At 37.8% G+C, this 20,528-nt stretch overlaps 1 protein-coding gene across 1 annotated transcript in view; it reads right to left on the bottom strand.

Moving 5' to 3' along the window:
• Positions 1-5,020: 5,020 nt before the first annotated feature.
• Cep85l (centrosomal protein 85 like) overlaps positions 5,021-20,528 on the bottom strand; it is a 117,398-nt gene continuing 101,890 nt past the window's right edge. Inside the window, exons 11-13 of the mRNA XM_041653804.1 lie at positions 17,958-18,065; positions 15,540-15,771; positions 5,021-9,634 (exon numbers count right to left, since the gene is read on the bottom strand). Of these exons, the coding sequence (XP_041509738.1) occupies positions 9,471-9,634; positions 15,540-15,771; positions 17,958-18,065 (504 nt within the window). The 3' untranslated portion in view covers positions 5,021-9,470. The remainder of the gene's footprint in view (positions 9,635-15,539; positions 15,772-17,957; positions 18,066-20,528) is intronic.

The following is a 20,528-nucleotide window of genomic DNA, read 5'->3' as shown; positions in this document are numbered from 1 at the left end:
CCCACAAAAGAAAAAAGAAACAGTCTAGACATGAAACTATTGAGGGAAGTCAATAGTTAAAAAAGATAAATCTTAAAAAAGATAAAGATGCTGAAGTATAGCTCTTCGTAGTTGTAGACTTCTGGTGGTAAGGATGGGAAAGGTCTCAGTTATGAGTAAGGGGCTGTCCATGGAGAGTTTGACCATGTTCCAGTGAATATATGGGCAACACATATTGTAAGAGAATGGACCTGGGAGGAATGGAAAGTGAGTGTGGTCGATGCATTGCATGAAATTTCTAAATAATTGATAAAAATATTATGTTGGAAAAAAAGAAGAAAGTAAGGAAATAGTAACCACTTTAATTACAAATTTCCTTGTAATTTTTCTGGGCTTCTATCTTTCTTTCAATTATAGGACTTCAAATCTTTTCAAACTTTATGGAGAATTATTGGTATGGGAGACTTTTGTTCTTCCAAAACCCAATCTTACCAGACGTATACTATGGATTTCTTTTACAAATCAAAGTATAAAGCATTCTTTGGAACAAGAATGTTATCCTAGGAATACATCGCAAAAATATGCAAATGTAGTTACATTTCATATAATGGATTCAAATTTAAGTAAAAATTTAAGGCATCTTTCCCACTTGAAAGTGACAAAATATTTCATAAAACCTGTCATAAACCTGTGAAGTAATTTTCAGAAAGTAACTTTTGGCTCATATGAATATAAACTATATGTAAAATGTATTTTCAAAACTCAGAATTGTTGAAAAATATATGATAATGTGTATTTTCCATAATTCAGAGAATCATTCAGGAATCGACTAGGGATTTCAGTTACAAATAACAACCAATATTAGTTTACCAGTTATATGACATGTACCTTACCAATGCAAGATGTAACTAATAAGGAAAAATGCTTGCAGTGGTAGAAGGAGCGAGTGCATCTTCTATGTACTATTTATGTAAACTGAAAATGTTCTACAGGCCAGAATAAAGAGAATCACAGACCAAGCAAGATGTTTACACAAACAAATCCTTTTGGTAGAGTCTTGGTCTGAGTCCCTTTGGAGCTCAAAATTCCCCAAAACATCTCTAATTCCTAGCACATAGTACTATAGTACTAAGTATCCTGGCACCCTGAACCTCGTGGTCTTGCGATATTAAGCTTATTCTGCTAACTACTGGCCACAGACCCCTCAACATTCATTCCAGCCAGCCACTTTCTCCAACTCTACCCCAGGAGCACCTGCTTTGATTTTGCTTTGAGTATTGTTTGGCAATAGTTGCAATGTAACTATTAATGACAACTGTCCAAAGATGCCAACTGAATTTAATTATGTTCATCCCAGATTCTAATATAATAACAAAAAGATTATTTAAGGGATGGCTTGGGAATATCTTTATGCCACAAGTTAGCATTGGCCACTTTAGTCTATCTCAGGATGTTTTATATATCAACCTGCACAGCATTAGATTCTGTTATGGCATTAACTTGATTCTGTTGATTATTCTTCACCTTTACCCCAATCCCTGACCCTCTCCCTCATCACTTCCTTTCTGCTTTCATGCCACATCACACAAAGCCTACTGCTACTCTTACTAGTTTCATAGCCTATTTCTACATTCACTAGGATTTATACCTATAGCAAGCTAGGATCTACATATTATAGACTGTATAATTTGTCGTTCTTGGTCTGAGTTACCTTGCTTAATGTAATATTTTTCAGATCCATTTTTCTTCAAATTTAATTCAATTTTTTTGTCTACAACCAAGTAAAATTTCATCAAGTATATATACATTTTCATTATCCATTCCTCTGCTGATGGACATCTAGCCTGGTTTCAGTTTTCTGCTGTTGAAAATATTATAGCAATAAGCTTCGACATGCAAGTGTTACAGTGGGAGAATGCTAAGGCCTTGGAGCATACATCAGGAATTAGTATAGCTAGATCATATTGAAAATTTACTTTTAGTTTTTAAGGATTTATTTATTTGTACTCATGTGTGTACGCACACACACACACAAGTGCATACACTTGGTGAATGTTTACACTTGTATGCAGGTACCCAAAGAGGGCAGGAGAAGGTGTCAGTTCCTCTGGAACCTTACTGTCCCCTTCTTGATCAAAGCTGGAAGATACATTTCCAAAGTCATTGTAATTTGCCTTTCCCTGATAGCTAAGGATGCCAAACACATATCCTCTTCTCCCTCCAACTCTCCTAGCACCCTCCAACCTCCTTCTCTCCCAGATCTATTTCCATTCAGAAAAGTACAGGCCTCCCAAGGATATCAACAGAACATGGCATAACAAGACACAATAAGATTAGGAAAAACCCCTCATATCAAGCAACCCAGTGGGAGGAAAAGGGTTCCCAAGAGTAGGCAAAAGAGTCAGAGACACCCCCAACTCCTACTTTAATAAGAGTCCCACAAAATCCCTAAGCTAAACAGCCATAACATATTTGCAGAGGACAAAGACAGACAGTTATAGATTAAAGGAGTAAAGATAAAAGATAATAAAATAAATATTAAAAAGCTATAGAGTAAAAATAAGCCATGTAAAGATTGAAATTTCACAGAGAGTCCGGATTATGTATATTATTGTGTTATCTTTGAATTTTTTGACTATGAAGGAGCTATGTACAGAGAGACATTTCATTGTATGCTGCTAAGCTAAACCAGCATGATATTATAAAGGTATGATGACTTCCAAATTTGGGTATAAGGATATGTTGCATTGGAAAGAGGTTTTTCTCTTGTTTCCACACAGGATGAGAACCTGTGGGTTGCTTCCAGACTGGTATGGTATGATGGAACAAGACCCCCTGAAAGGTTGCTGTGAACACCCTCAAAAAATTACTTCACCCAACTGCTGACTGAGATGAACCTAGCACACAGGATACACCATGAAAAACCTGATTAACAGTGCCCCCAAACAGCAAGAAGCAGTATGGACAGAACTATGCCCATATTCCCAAATATTGTTTGTAAATGTTCTTTTACATTTAAAGGGGCTATGCTATAGAGATTAGCATTGGTATGGATCTTGCTTTATTGATACAAATTTAAGGTAAATTTTGTTATACTGTATATGTATATTTCTGCCCTTGATTAAGGTATTGTCTTTGTTCATTTAAAAATACAATGTATAATTAAGAAATATAGGTTAATAGTCATCAATAATAGTGAAGCTCATAGTCAATATATATATATATATATATATATATATATATATATATATATATACATACAATGTCAGTTAGGTATTTTCCAAATCTTTCAGACCTTCAGAATATGGTATTTAAAATGTTTAAGAACTTAGAACTTTTCATGACAGTGAGACACATCTGTTCCTGGCAGCACCAAGCTACTTCAAGATGATGGGCACTGAAGAAGCTCCTTATGGAGTTGGTTAGCCACTTGAACAAGAAACTGCTCTTGCCTGGACTGCTTAACTGGACATACAGGACCTGCAGAGAAATGACTGATGAACTTGCCTAAAGGTGAGACAGTGCTTTGTAGAAATAAGAAGCAGCGGGGCTGCGTCCCCAGCACCCCAGCCGCCTGCTAGCTTACGCCCGAAATAACAACACACAAACTGTATTCATTTAAACACTGCTTGGCCCATTTCTATCTAGCCTCTTCTAGGCTAATTCTCACATATTAATTTAGCCCATTTCTAATCATCTGTGTTGCACCCCAAGGTGCGCTTACCGAGAAGATTCTAGCCTACGTCCATCCTGGGTCAGAGCTGAATCGCGTCTGCCTGGGAGCTCGGAGCATGGCGTCTCTGTCTGAGGCGTCTTACCTCAGTGCTTCAGGGTTCCTGCTTCATGAAAGAGTCTGCTAGATATTCTGCGGGATACAGAAGAAAGTGACTGACAAACTGCCAGTATAGGTGGAACTCTCTTTGAAATTTCCTGCTTTGTGGAAAAGTATGCTGGATACTGTGGGCATGTAGGCTAAAGATGGATGCCCCTACAGTACAGAAGAACTTTGGGTGACTGTCCAGGTAGCAAGAAGTCTCTGTCAATTCTAGTTTTGGAAGTTGCTTTAAATGAACTTATTGTTTACTTAGGTAACAATATATCCTTCTGGAGTCTTTAATGGAGTTGAAGAATAGATAGTTATATAGTTTTGTTTAGCTATGGTATAGATATATTATAACTGTAATTCTTGCTTGATACCTGTTTTGTTATATGTAATTTTACTATGTTAACATTAAAGCCTTCTTTTTTATTTAAACAGAAAAGGGGAGGTGATGTGGGAGTCCCCTATATGTGCTGTAATTACCACTAATGAATAAAGAAACTGCCTTGGCCGGTTGATGGGGCAGAACTTATGTAGGTGGGGAAGGTGGAACTGAATGCTTGGAGAAAGGAGGCAGAGTCAGAGATGCCATGGATCCACAGCCAGAGGTAGATATGCTGAAACTTTGCTAGTAGGCCACGATCTCATTGTGATATACAGATTGATAAAAAATGGGTTAAATTAAGATATAGGAGTTAGCCAATAAGAAGCTACAGCTAATGGGCCAAGCAGTGTTTTAATTAATATAGTTTCTGTGTGATTATTTTGGTTCTGGGTGGCTGGAATGAACAAGCGGTCCCCTCATTCAAAAGAGCACAACACTATCAGCTGAGTGAGGTGTATGCAGTCCCTGAGGGAGCACAGCTCTATCAGCTGAGGTGTACACAGTCCCTGAGGGAGCACAGCTCTATCAGCTGAGGTATACACAGTCCCTGAGGGAGCACAGCTCTATCAGCTGAGATGCATGCAGTCTTGACTTTGCACTTATTACAGCTGTTGTGGGAATTCTACCCACCTTCCCAGAAAGATGTTGAGGCAATGATTTTTAGCTAATGAACTAAGAGAGACCTAGAAAGCCCAAGTCTTGTATTCTGATCAAAGATTCTTCTATATATTTATGGAAAGCATTTACTTAAAAGTCAGGTCATTGAGACCTTGGGTTAGAGAGCCTGAAATGTCACATACATTCTTATACCAACATTAGGTACCACAAAGACAAAATATTTTTGTAAAAAATTTATTTCTCTGTAAATACAAATTCCAACATCAACAAACAATAGTCCAGTGGAAAAATACTAGCCATTAACATTGAAAACTTTTTCTCTTAGTTTAATAAATAGAACTTTGGCATTCAAATTTCTAGCTGTAAACCCTATTTAAAAAACAAAACCAAAAACAACTCCTTTCCAAAAAGGAGGAAAAACAAAGTCAGAAGGCATAAGCCAGCCAGTGGCTTCACATTTTTTTTTTTTTTTACAATAACTGTATTTCAGTTAAATCATGAACACTGTATTTACACATGAGGTATTCTGGTGGTTCAAAAACTGAACCTAGTTTACAAACCCACCAGTCAGTGACTGATTGCACACTCTGCTGTGCTGTGCTTTTAATGTGACCGTCTAGCACCTTACTACTTCCGGTCACCACGCCAACATTATGTCAATTTCATGCTTAAGTATTTAAATAACTACATATATATAATATATAAATACACACATACATACAAATGAGTACATTTTAAAGGAATTTCCTGCTCTCTATACAGAAAAGGCTGAGCTTCAAACACATCCAAATATGATACATCCTCTCAAGTTTACTAAGGTAACTATCATCTAAGAAGAAATGGCTCTTTTTAGAAAAATTCTTAAGTCTATTTACCAAAGAACAAGGTGCAATAATCAACATTCTCATAGCTCATGTAAGAGAAATAAACACTGCAGGCAAAAAGGCACAAAAGGTTCTCTGTATGCAGCTGCAACAGTGTTGCCAATGACTTATTGATTTCAAAGTACATTCTATTATATTGAATATTTCATTTAAATAAGAAGAATCTCAATCATTCCCTTTCATGATTAAATGTATGATGCATTCATAAAGCAATTACCATCAGTGTGTTTTGGGGGTGAAATTGAAATTTTACTATTTCTACCAAATAGGACACAGTTTCTCTTCGTTCGTGAGCACTGAAAAGAACTGTCAGAAATGGAAACGAATAGGAAGCAAAAGCTACTGGTGGCTCCAAATGTCATCTGCTTGCTCTGTGTGGCCATTCATAGAACATTCTATCCTAGTGATAGAAATATAGACAAGAACTCCAGCAATCTAAACCAGAGGTGTGCTAGCACTGAACAGTACTGTGCATAATAGCCTGTTGCTCAGCTCCTGTTGCTCAAGATGGCTCATATTTAAAGAGCATTATCCAATGAAACGGTCCCTTTACAACCTGCCCGAGATTCCCAATGAGTCTGAAACAAGAACAATATTTCCTCACAATGTTCTAAGTCGAACTGTCCAATATTCACTTTAGCAACATTTTCTAGCACTTAATATTTTTCTAACAAGCTACTAAAAGTTAAATTCAGTTTCACAAAAGTAAACTCCCACAACCATCACTAAGTTATAATAATGCTAACTTTAAATAGTGAATCCATTCCAAGTATTAAAAGGGACCATGCTCTTAAGAATAAAATTCTTATATATGTATCTTGTCAAGACTCTTACAACCAGACGCCACTGGAAATGCACTAAGTTTAAGTCTGCTTTTCTGACATCACACGCGAGAACAGCGCATTTCTGTGTCCTTGATTCAGCTAGTTCTACTGGCATAGGTAAACGGTGACTTTCCTGCAGCAACTGTTAGCCTACCTCTGTTCTACGTGGCTGTGTTCAAATGGTTTCACCTTGAATAGACTAAAAGTAAAATACTGTGTAACACTTCTTAGGAGAATAAGACTATACACAAAGGCATAAATGAAAAAAGATCATTGCATATGAAAATTTACAGATAGATTTACTTTAGAATTAAATTCCTTCGTATTGTAGGCTTATGTTATTATTGTAACTCCATGTACACCCCACTTCAAAATGTGGACAAAACACTATAGAATTGCTGTTTGCCATCGCACTTGACCTAATGATAATTTTTTTGTTTTCAATGGGATGTGATATTATTATTATTCTAACATGGGTGTGTCTCAAGGAAGGAGATGTTTCTGGAAAATGAAATGCTGACTAACTAGAACACAACTAGCTCCATCTTCCTCAAAATTCCCTGCAAAGCTGACTCCTTACTATCACAGTCCTTCATTAACTCCAGACTCCAGTAAGAGATTAGTATTTTGTAGTCAATTATATCAAAATATGAATCAAAATCTATCACAACTGAATGTCTTTTTAATGGTAGTATACAGTTTAAAAATTAAAATGTATCAATAAGAGTCTGGTAATTTCTTAATTAAAAATTTTTATTCTAACATATGTGAATTAAATTTATTAAGTTTTAGAAAACTAGCTGAAACAAAAATTATGTATTGCAAGTGGCCAGACGAAAGGTATTTGTGCATGTCTCTCTCTTTGTGTATATGACCGTAAATTTGTTTTAAAAAGCAGTAAGTAGAAAAACTTAAAGCATGAAACTAAGAACCTAGGACTTAGGTACTCTAAGAAGATGCTAACACACATCAGCAATAGTTGTTCTACAGGGCTATGGTTTTAGGTGGCTGTATTTCTGACACCATGAAAGAACAGGGAGGACTCTATCCAAAGCCAAAGTAAATCTGGTACTTGTTGTAGCAGTTTACCAAGTAGATGCTATTATCTGACTTTACAGCTTGGGACCATCTACACATGTTACTTTTTGCGCAGCATATATTTTTGCAGTGAACAATTTCTTGATTATCATCAAAACATTCCCCCCAAACCCAATGAATACATTTTTAAAGAACCAAATTCTTAGAGAGAATTCTCTCTGGGATAGAGAGCTAGGTTGCATACTCGCTTCAACACACTGATTTAATTAGTACTCAGATCCCAAGAGGAGTAGAGAGGATTTAGCATTAAATAGAAGGGAAATCTGTCATTATTATATAGTATAACCAACTATTGAAATATAACTACCAAATGAATATGGACAGTTCAGTTCTGAACTAATCATCTTCCTGATCAATCTCCTTAAAGGCCTGTCCTACTAAGTTCTCATTGATGAGATTAAGAAAAATCTTTTCTACCAGAATAAGCTTAGCAAGAAAACAGTTTATGTCAGTCAACAGTACTATCCTGCCGGCTCCACACCCTTTACTCTCCCACCTATGTAGTCCTGCCTGAAGAAAATTGGGTTGCATTAAGTGGAGAGGGAGGGATGAAGGGAGGGAAGAAGGAAGGAAAGGAAGGAAGGGAAAACATACCCATAAAAGGCAATGCTTTGCCTGTATTAAAAAGATTGTAATGAATTCTCAGCTGGCAATAAAATATATAATCTTTCTAAAACATAAAATGATACAGACAATATTATTTGAAGTTTAAATGACTGTATCTGCTCAAATGAGTTGCATTACATAGTAGTACCCTGTGCTCCAAATGAACCAACCTAAGCAATATCACACTCCATGACAAGCTGTTTGTAATGCAACAAATCTAGTAATTAAAAAATCACTGAGACTTAGGCTTTGTTTTATGTTACTGTTAATTCATATATGAATAATGAGTTGGCTTTCTCTTAAAGTAGTTTAAAGCAGGCCTGACACTGCTTAAATGTGAGTGCCTAAGTGTAGATAAAAATCAGCCCTGCCAGAGTTACTTTATCATTTTCCTTTTTATACTAGTCACTGAAGGCCTCAGAAGGCTCCTATTAATTTTATATGGCTCTCTTTTACATATATATATATAATAAATAAAGATTACAAATAGTAAGGGGTATGCTGAAATTAATTGCAATTACTTTTTGTATATTAACTTTTCATACAAAGCCAATGGAAAAATCCTCATGGCAGCTTCACACTGCTGAGACAATCTATGACCACTCTGGAAGGAAACAGCTGTCCCCAGTGCCAAAATCAGCCCAACTGTGCAAGCGCACCATCTCAATACAGCCACTTTTTAAAGTACTAATGATTTTGCTTGCTAGCCTTCTGTATTAGAACACTGCCCTGGAACTGGATCAGGTCAGTCTGCCTAGAAAAATCCAAAGTGAAGAATCAACAGTGTGTGCCTTTTAAAGTCTTGCTTTGACCCTTGAAATCCCATTATTGTGTTGACAGAGTCCATGCATATGCAAATGCACACGCATAGCAAGCACACACAGACAGAAAGACAGACAGAGACAGAGTGATCAAGCAAGAGAATGAACGAGCACTCACATGTACGTACACAAAATGACAGGAGTAAGGAAACCCTATGCCTTTATCTGAAGAGCACTGTTCACAGCTTGGTCCTACAATCAGTAGTTTGAAAATGCAGGTTGTTTTGTTCTTTTTCTTTCAGACATTATCTCAGTTTTCAAACATGATTGCTTGCCTGATTGCTCCCTCAGAAAAGCAAACCTAACAACAGAAACAACAAAGCTGAAGTCCACTACAAGGAGCTTCACCTTTCCCTTATAGTCCTAAAAAAACCAAAGGAGTCTAACACATCAGCATTTCACAATGGATCATTGTTGCTGTGGCCCAACACTTGATCACTGGGTAACACAGTTGTCTCCCATGTCCTGAGCATAGCGGTCTGATATTGTAGTCCTTAATTCATCAATGTCCCTCCGTAACTGGCACACATCTGAGAGCTTTTTAGTTAGTGCTTCTGGGCTGTGGTCATTTTCAGTCTCTTCAGCTGAACAGTTCATTGCTGTGTAAAGAAAGCATGGAGAGAACATCTTAGGTTTCTGAATAGACAGTTCAAGATTCTCATGGAAACATGATGCTGTACAATGAATACCAGTGAGGCTTAGGTTCAAATTATACATTATTTGAGATTAAAAAGACCCTACCTGCGTGGTCTTAAAAAACCACTGCTAGTTAAAATGTATTAAATTCATATAGCATACACAAATTCAGCATGCTTGGTGAATAGCAATATTAGCAAGGCGACAAAGAGCGACTTCTCACATCTCTTTTCAAGTTCCACTAGTGTACTTAATTCTTTCCCAATGACAAAATTTGAAAATTATTTGAACAGACTAAATGTCTTAAATTTTATGATTACAAAGGGAGTTTTACTGGCATGCAGACATTAGTTTCAAAAGATATAGCCAGAGTATTAGGACCATATAATCTCAAACAACTGAAACAAGTGTATAGAGAATGACCAGAAGTCTGAATAATGAAGGTGAGGGTCTAGCAGCTAGCTCTTAATTATCTACTCTAGTTTTTTTTTTAAAGCATGTTCCAATAAAAAAGCAAGAAAAATGTGAAATAAACTCTTTCAACCTCCGGCACAGCAGCCAACTAACTGTTTTTTTTTTTTTTTTTTTTAAAGCACTAATGAACATTTGCCATGATCAAGGTATGATGCTGGATGAAGTCAATGATTTATTCTCAATGCTTTCCAAATGATTCCATAAATAACTAGGCGTAGAGTACACTGTGGATGACTCACCACTACTCAAAAGAGACAGCGGGACAGACAAAACATACGTAGACCTAACTGGAGTAATGGCTGGGACTTGTTTATTGGTGGGCTATCAAAGCACAAAACACAGCAGTCTGATAGAATCTGAGAAACAAGACTAGTAGTGTCTAGCCATTAAACAGTAGAAGACAAAAATACATGTGAGAAGAGGCATAAGAAATAAGCTACAGAGATAAGCAGAACCTATTCTAACACAGGGAGGATATTAGGAAAAACAATTTATGGTTTAGACAAAACTCTGAAAATAATATGAAAAATGGGTAGGGAAAGGAGGATGAATAAGATGAGTTCAGGGTTATGTGAGGCTGACATAATGGTAGGAATAAATATTAGCTCAATAGAGCTTAACTGCCAACAGTGAGGGTCAGAGACTGGGATCAGGTGGTGTATGGTAGTACTAAGTACTCTGAGGAGAGCAGAACTGGTTGGGACAGTGGGGCTCTACTTGAGTCATGCTGAGTCTCTAATACCTAGGAAAGAGCCAGTGTGAAAATATATATAAAGAGTTGACTACAATCAGGAGACCAAAGATGCCTTCTAGACAAGGGTGAGAGATCAGTATATGTATGGGGAAAAGTATTGCAATAACAGAAAAAGATGAAAGTATTCAGAGAGAATAGTGACTAAAAGAGGAAACAAATGAAAATAGCCACTGACTAATAACTCTTGTGTACTCCAATATTATTTTTTTTTGAGACAAGGACCCATTATGCAGTTCTGCCTATTCTGTAACACTCTGTGAACCAGGCTGGCCTTGAACTAACAGAGATCCACCTGCCTCTGCCTCCCAAATGCTGGGGCTAACGGTGTGCCCAGATGAAACCCAGTAAGAAAGTTGCAGAGAAGTCTAGAGAATCTTGAGGCTAAGCAGTCATAAAAGTAGAAGCAGAACTTGGGAATGATGTCATGAAAACCAAGGAGGCAGAGAATTTTAAGAAAATTAGGGTAAGTCTGCCAATGACAACTGAAGGTCACATTGTTATTCTTAAAAATGATCCCCTGGCGGGCTGACGGAGCCCGCCCTGAGAAAAGCATACAGCTTCCCACCAGTGGGAGGGCACGCACCCTGCAGCAGTGGCGGCAGGTAACAGACACATAAACACAGGAAATAGCCATAAGTATTTATTAAGGAAGAGGGAGAGAGAAAGAGGGAGAGAGAAAACGAGAGAGAGAAGAGATAAAAGGAGAGAAAAGAGATAAAAGGAGAGACAGAGAAAACACGTGCGCACGTCAAGGAAGCAGAAAAGGAAGGGCCCAAGATGGCGGCAGGCAGGTCAGAGGTAATGGGAGTGGGCGTGGCTTGTCCCTTAAAGCGACAGGAAAGCACAACACACATGACACAGCAATTCAAAGTAGCTGGCCAGACAGAATTTCACAATGCCACATGTAAGGTAAGGACTTGGAGTTTGGACCTGAAAGTCTGAAAAAAGCTACCACGGGGATTAGTGGTGGTGAAGGGGGTGGAGTCACAAACCTTCACTGCATTCATATTAGCATAACTCTATTAATGTAAAGGCTAACAAATGCTATACTAAAATATAGATTAGAAAATAACTGAGGGGGATTTTACATCTCTGAAGTCTGTGATATGTGAACTTCTGTTTCTTCCTCCAAGAGATCCGATCTAATCAGTGTCGGTGATCATCTGGCATCTTCTCTAAGATCAACAAAGCCTTTCCAGCCCTTCCCATGTATATCAGTCAGTTCTAGTCTTTGATCACATCTCAATTACAGTACTTACTGAATCCATCTAATAATCAGTGAATGTGAGAGAGGGGGTTGTTTAATGATCTGCACTGACAGCACCCAACTTAGTATCCACACCACTGAAGGTGTCTGACATCTGCTGACTAATACTGACCAGTGTTTTTCACATGCCTATATTGAAGCATGTCAACATACCTCTATGAAGTGAGGGTAATATTCTGCTGACCTTGCTTAACACAAATATATGTTTCATTTAACAAGTGACATTCTTTAAGAGCATTTGTTTTAAGCCAAGGTACCTATTATGAGGTAATACAGTAGAATATTTTCTGGAGAAAATAGAAATATTCTCATCACACACAAACCATACTGAGGCAAGCATTCCACAGAGTGTGTTCCACCACAAACTTTTTTATGTATCCTTACCCTGTTTTTAAGCGTTTTACTTATATATTTCTTCTCTATTAAAAAGATATCAATAAGACAATATTCTATTCTTGAGAACTACACAAAGAGATGGGCATTCCTACAAAAAGAACCCCCAAAGGAAGGCTCGTATTAGTTTGTTACTGTGGCAGCTCTTCCACAATTCCAGGCAGAAAGGAAAAGAACTGAGACAGAGTAGAGAGGATGTCACAAAGAAAGCATAAAAGTCATGTGTGCCAAAGGCAGCACATCTGTGGGAGAGAATTTGGCTCCCTTGAAATGACTGGCACTCCCATTAAGCCACAGGACACAGGATACTTACAAAAGCAGTGAGTACAAAGAATAGAGAAGCAGAGAGGGAAATCAGAGAAGCATCACCTTTCATGATAGCCACAAATAGCATAAAATATCTTGGGGTAACTCTAACCAAGGATGTGAAAGATCTATTTGACAAGAACTTTAAGTCTTTGAAGAAAGAAACTGAAGAGGATACCAGAAAACGGAAGGATCTCCCTTGCTCTTGAATTGGATCAATATAGTAAAAATGGCAATTCTGCCAAAAGCAATCTATAGATTCAATGCAATACCCATCAAAATCCCAACAAAATTCTTCACAGACCTTGAGAGCACAATAATCAACTTTATATGGAAAAACAAAAAACCCAGGATAGCCAAAACAATCCTACACAATAAAAGTATTTCTGAAGGCATTACTATCCCTGACTTCAAACTCTATTACAGAGCTACAGTAATGAAACAGCTTGGTATTGGCATAAAAACTGAAATGTTGACCAATGGAATCAAATTGAAGACCCGGATATTAACCCACAAACCTATGAACACCTAATTTTTGACAAAGGAGCTAAAATTATACAATGGAAAAAAGAAAGCATCTTTAACAAATGGTACTAGCATAACTGGATTTCAACATGTAGAAGAATTAAAATAGATCCATATCTATCACCATGCACAAAACTCAAGTTCAAATGGATTAAAGACCTCAATATAAATCTGACCACGCTGAACATGATGGAAGAAAAAGTGGGAAGTAGTCTGTAACACATGGGCACAGGAGACCAATTCCTATGTATAACCCCAGTAGCACAGACAATAAGAGCAACAATGAATAAATGGGACCTCCTGAAACTGAGAAGCTTCTGTAAAGCAAAGGACACTGTCACTAAGACAAGAAGGCAACCTACTGAATGGGAGAAGATCTTCACCAACCCCACATCAGACAAAGGTCTGATCTCCAAAATATATAAAGAACTCAAGAAACTAGACATTAAAACTCTAATTAACCCAACTAAAAAATGGGGTACTGAACTAAACAGAGAATTCTCAACAGAAGAAGTTCAAATGGCCAAAAGACACTTAAGGTCAGCCTCCTTAGCAATCAGGGAAATGCAAATCAAAACAACTTTGAGATACCATCTTATACCTTCAGAATGGCTAAAATCAAAAACACCAATGATAGCCTATGCTGGAGAGGATGTGAGTAAGGGGAACACTCATCCATTGCTGGTGTGAATGCAAACTTGTGTAACCACTTTGGAAATCAGTGTAGCGGTTTCTCAGGAAACTGGGAGTCAACCTACCTCAGGATCCAGCAATACCATTCTTGGGCATATACCCAAGAGATGCATTTGTTCAACTACGTTCATAGCAGCACTATTTATAATAGTCAGAACCTGGAAACAACCTAGGTTCCCCTAGGTTCAGGGAAGAACGGATAAAGATGGTGTGGCACATATATACTTTAGAGTTCTACTCAGCAGTAAAAAACAATGACATCTTGAATTTTGCATGCAAATGGATGGAAACAGAAAACACTTTACTGAGTGAGATAATCCAGACCCCAAAAGAGGAATATGGTATGTACTCACTCATAAGTGGATTCTAGCCATAAACAAAGGACATTGAGCCTATAGTTCGTGATTCTAGAGAAGCTAAATAAGAAGGTGAACCCAAAGAAAAACATATAGTTATCCTCCTGGATATTGGAAGTTGACAAGATCACCAGGCAAAAGTTGGGAGCAGGGGTGGGGGTGGATTGGGGGGAAAGGGAGATGGGGAGAGAGAAGAGAGAAGGGGAGGACTGGGGAGAGTTTGGGGGAATTGGATAATTGAGATGGAGGAAGGGTGGATATGGGAGCAGGGAAGAAGTTATCCTAACCAAGGGAGCCATTTTAGGGTTGGCTAGAGTCTTGGCTCTAGAGGGGTTCCCAGATGTCCAAGGGAATTTCCCCAACTAGGTCCATGGGCAGCAGAGGAGAGGGTACCTGAAATGGCCTTCTCTCATAGACACACTGATTAATATCTTGCATATCACCATAGATCCTTCATCTGGCGAGGGATGGAGATAGAGACAGAGACCCACACTAGAGCACTGGACTGAGCTCCCAAAGCCCAGATGAAGAGCAAAAGGAGGGAGAACATGAGCAAGGAAGTCAGGACCGCGAGGGGTGCGTCCACCCACGGAGATGTGGAACTTATCTAATGGGAGCTCACCAAGGCCAGCTGGACTGGGTCTGAACGAGCATGTGATCAAACTGGACTCTCTGAATGTGGCTGACAATGAGGGTGAACTGAGTAGCCAATGATAATTACACTGGATTTTGATTCTACTGCATGTACTGGCTTTTTGGGGGCCTAGTCTGTTTGATGCACACCTTCCTAGACCAGGATGGAGGGGGAGCCTTGGACTTCCCACAAGGCAGGGCACCCTAACTTCTCTTAGGACTGGAGAGCGAGGGGAAGGGGGAGTGGCACTGCAGGCCACACTCAGACCCAGTGTAGGAAACACCTCCAGGCATTTTGCAACTATGCCCTTGTGAGATTCCACAAATTTACATCAGTTTTAGTACTGAACTGGTGAGAGGTAAACCTAAAACCACCAGCTGAGTTAGAGACTTAATAAAGCCAAAGAAAAGGAGAGCACAAAGCTAACACAGAAAAAGCAAACAGAATAAAAGTATCAGCCACTTACATCTGATTCCCAGTAATAAGGACAGGTTAGGCTCCTTGCCCTGAGCTCGTTGATTAAGAATGCTACACAATGCTTTCAAGTCAAACAAACAATAAGACATTTCCTTGAACAGCTGGTCAATCACAGTCACATCAAAGAGAGGCCACTTAGAATGGAGGGTCTGCAGCCCAGACTGCTCTGCTTCCTGGCCCTGATCCAGTAAAGAGTATGTCTCTCCTGTTTGTCTTTGGTTCTGTAGTGGATAAAGAAAAAAAAAAAAAAAGCCAGTTGTTAGAACAGAGAAAAAGTATTCAAAGTCATATGGCTTAACATTTTCCATGAAGTCTATAACAAGTCTATTATCAAACATCATCGTGTATTTACTTTAACCAAATTCAATTGCATACATTTAGTAGAAACAAATGATCTATATTTACAGGTCTGAGTATTCTGTGTCATGTGACACCCACAGTAATCAAAGGGAAGAATCACACCCCAGCAGCCTGGGGTTCTCAACATTCCTTTCCTAACAAGCAGACTGGTTATGTCTGCATTCCCCACAATGTAACCCATTTGAATGAAAAAGCAAGGACACCTTAAACCTCATCTGAAGTGACTTAACTATACTGGGACTATTTCTTTTTCTTTCTTCTTTTTTTAAGAAAAAAAAAAAACCCTTTTTATATACAACATATTCTGATCATCAGCCTAAACTCCTCCTAGATCCTCCCTTATTCCCTTCCCATCTACCCAACTTTGTCTTTGTTATTTTTTACAAAGAGAAAAAAGGGTAAAGACAAACAAACATAAAACAAGAAACACACACACCAAATCCTCCCCTCAAAAAAAAAAAAAAAAAACAACGAAAAGGGCTCCCATAAAACAGAAAGCAAAATATACAAGCAAGAGACCAATAAGAGAAAGTGCTCAAACAATCCATATGAAACAAAAAGTCTACAATACCACTGAGTTTGTTTCATGTTGGTTCGTTATTTGAAATGTGGTTAATATACCCAGTGAGACTCCCCTGGAGAAAACGGAACTATTTCTTTTAATCTTAAGAAAAAGTATTTATGTTTTGATACTTACAGAAATTAAATTTTATGATTTAAAACACAAAGAAATATAAATAAGACGTGAATGGGAAAGAAACGCCAGCATCTCAGAACTCTGTGAGCAGAACTGGAAGTATCAGCATGGATTCATGACTTACTACACTCAGAAGATGCTATCCTCATCTCCAAAATTATCTCCCACTCCCCACTCATGAAAAGTAAGCTTAACAGGGTTTCTAAATGGAACTGCATTTAAGAATAATCAAATAGACTGGGTGACAAGGAAAAGGTTGTTTTTATGTATAAATGGTAGCTAATAAAGAGAAAGGGAATGAACTACACGTGAAAAATTAATTTTAAATCATGAACTTTGGTAGATGCTAGGAAACATGCTGGCCAACTGCATATTCTGCCAGTCCCACAGATCACCTGCTTTTTGTAGTAGCTGTACCTTTAATTAAAAAAAAAAAAAGCTAGGCTGTCACCACTTTAACCTAGAGAGATTAGTATTAGTATGCTACTTAGGAAGGATAATCACATTGTACAATAATGTCAGTAATACAAAATATTCATAGCAGGAACAACTGGCATGAATTCCATGTAGCCTTTGGCTCTAATAACTAGCTTACTAGAAACACAGGGTAAAGAACAAATGGTATCATTAAGGAAGGAGCTGGACAAATCTAAAGGACAAATCTCATATGACAATCTCTAAGTCTATGAGAAGAATGAGCTTCTAGTTTCTTCAATAGGACAGTAACACAAAAGAAAAGCACCTTGGATTTAGAAGACACCATAATAAAATGCATGGGTGGTCCCTGATGGAATGTCTTTCACACCATAAACAAACACTTGGTGAAGTGGGGAAATGTGAATACAGATTATTATCAAAATCAAGAAATCATTTTTATTGGGCATGATAATCATATTGTGGAAAGCTTTATGTAAGAAAACATCTTCTACTTTAGAAGATTCATTCGAGTACTTTGGCTAACACATGTATTGTATGCAAGATGTCCTTAAGCAGAGGTCAAGTACTTCAGCTCATACTCAGGACAGAGTGTGATCTGCGGCAGTAGTACCGACCCCTTGAGGATTTTGCTAATGTTCAATCTGTGCCTTATTTTTGCACTTTGGGACTTAGTGCATGTGTAACATTTGAATGTACCCAGTTAAGTCATGAAAATTGTATTCTAATGCATGGGAGAAGACATAAAAAAAAATAAAGGCTTGCCTTTTGTTATAATTTTCTTGTGAAACCTGATGACTTTACTGAATACATCAAGTCAAGCCTCCCATTTGTACATGTTCTATACATAGAAAGCAAGTACTGACTTTAAAGAGATGGAGAATCGCCCTTCTAGGCGGTGGGAGTAGTACTCACTTGGAGCAGTGCTTCTGTTAACCTCTGGAGGCTTCCTTCTTTTCTTCCGAGCTCTTCTACCATGCTCTTTGCAGTCCGTTTCTCTTTAGAAAGATCCCCTTGCATAGACTAAAATGACAACAATGACAAAACTATAAAGCAAACATGTTAACACATGTCAATCTGATACCCCAAATATTTAAGATCTTGTGGTCTCCCTAGCCCCTTTTATGATGAAGCTGTGGCCTCTAAAACAGCTCATATTAGATCGAAAGACCAGGGAAGCAATAGCAAAGAGGTTTTTAACCAGTGTAAACATGTCAATTGAGGTTTCTAGCTAGTGCTACACTTCATTAATTGGTGTTAGGAATGTATTGGCAACAAAGCAATACTTCGTTACATTTTTCTTATGTATAAAATAGTAGAGTAAGACATTTCCAAAAACTATTTGTAGCTAAGCTCCCCTTTCTGTTTATATTGTCCTGAACAATGAAGATGAGCCCAAACTCAGGCCAGAGGAAATTTTGAAAATTAATCTCCTTACTCCATTATAAAATTGCATATCACGTAGTAGATAGTACCACGAAAAAGAAAGGCCTGAGTGTGACGACAAAGCAGCACAGAAAATGCTTTAGGGATACCCGAGTCATCCCAGCTGACTCCTGATTCAGACTGCACACTACAGAAGACGTGTCATAAAACAAAACAAAACAAACAAACAAACAAAAAAAAAAAACGGTTTACTAGGGTTCCTAAGTGTTTCTACCAATTTTCCCCATGTAGTTAGACCATGAAATAAATAAACTTATAACCAGTCAGGAGAAATCATTTTTCCACAAATCTGTATTTATTCTTAATTAAACATGCTTTCATATAATGACTACCTGAATAGCACACATCCGTTATGAATGCGTACCATCCTATCACCTCATGTGATGGAAAAAGAGGGTCACAGAGGCAGACAGAAGACCGTAAAAGGCAGATATTTAACTTAATGTTTTTAAATGCCATTTGATAAAATGCTGGAAGACTATTTAATGGCTTAAGAGCTAGATAAAAATGGCTCAACCCTTTGAGCAAGTATATTTCTTACACAAGCTTGTTTTGCACTCCCTCAAAATGCATTTGGCAATACAACCCAAAAGGAAAGCTCCCTAAACATATTTCTGGTACTGCAATTGTTTTCTAACTTCATTTGATTGAATGATATATGGGGATTTATTACCTACTGGAGATTTATGCTTCCTGGAGTGACAATATTATTTATCTATATTCCAGAATTCAATTGAAATTCTCTTAAGACACATGACTTTATCAGAATTATAGAGAAAACTAGCTTTATTAGAATTATAAAGATCCTGAGCAGTGGTGGCACATGCCTTTAATACCAGCACTTGGGGGGCAGAGGCAGGCTAATCTCTGTGAGTTTGAGGCCAGCCTGGTCTACAGAGCAAGTTACAGGACAGGCTCCAAAGCTACACAGAAAAACCCTGTCTCAAAAAACAAACAAACAAACAAACAAAAAAAAAAAAACCACAAAACAAAACCAAAAAAAGGAATTACAGAGAAAAAACATAAAGCTCATATTTTAACAATAAAAACTAAATCCAAAGAGGTTATTTTCACAATACAATCCATTAAAAGCTTAGTGTTTTACAGTTTGATCAACTCAGAGCCATGTTGACTATGAAGGGCATTTAGCTAGTGATTAATGTGTTTCCATATAAGATTAAATTAAGACAGTTACAAAACAGGCAAACCTTCCTTCCTTTCTTCCTTTCTTTTTAAGACAGGATTTCCCTCTGTAGCTTTGGAGCTTGTCCTGGAACTAGTAGACCAGGTTTCCTAGAACTCACAGAGATTTGCTTGCCTCTGCTTCCCAAATGCTCGTAATAAAGCCGTGTACCACCATTTGCCCGGCTACAGACAACGTTTCTATTAGGAGCAGTTGGAAGTATTTGGCAATAGAGTCACAAAAAGGAAAATTGAAATAACATCTGACTCATGTGACACAATGGCTGGGTATCGGGAAGCACCATGGAGACTGGGTTCCCAGATGCATTCCTGTCTGTTTCCAAGAATAACTCTAGCTGCAGTGCTGAAGCTGCCTGACAATAGCACCTCATCTACAACAGAGGTTATCTATTCTAAATTGTGTGAAAACATGTATCCATAAGGTTTGGAGTGAAGTAATGCTATTGTCTCAATAGATGAAAGAACAAAATGTGACTGTCACGCTAGATCTCCAGAGTCAAGCGCAGTTCAAGTAGTAAACATCACGCTTATTTCCTTTCAATCACCCACCCCTGAACAGAACAAGGGTTGTTTAAGTAGTTCTGGTCTTTCACCCAATGTTCACAATAGCTCTTGTAGTGCTTACTAGTGTTTATAAATGCAAATCCACAATGTAGTTATTTTGGTGGAAGAATCCAAAATACCAGATTAATAACTACTTTCCTATGCAGGAAAACCTAGAAAATTTGATAGACATTTCAGCTAATTTGTTCTATCAAGAAGGAATAATAAATGTTATTTCACAAGGCATTTTTGAAATCTTGCGGTTTTTTTAGAGTATAATTGCTACAAATAGTG

The sequence above is a fragment of the Microtus oregoni genome, unplaced genomic scaffold (assembly GCF_018167655.1).
Source record: "Microtus oregoni isolate MIOR12 unplaced genomic scaffold, Mior012 000006F_ref0000085, whole genome shotgun sequence".
Lineage (NCBI taxonomy): Eukaryota > Metazoa > Chordata > Mammalia > Rodentia > Cricetidae > Microtus > Microtus oregoni.
Note: the sequence above shows the minus strand (reverse complement) of the source record. Positions and strands in the feature narration are given on the sequence as shown.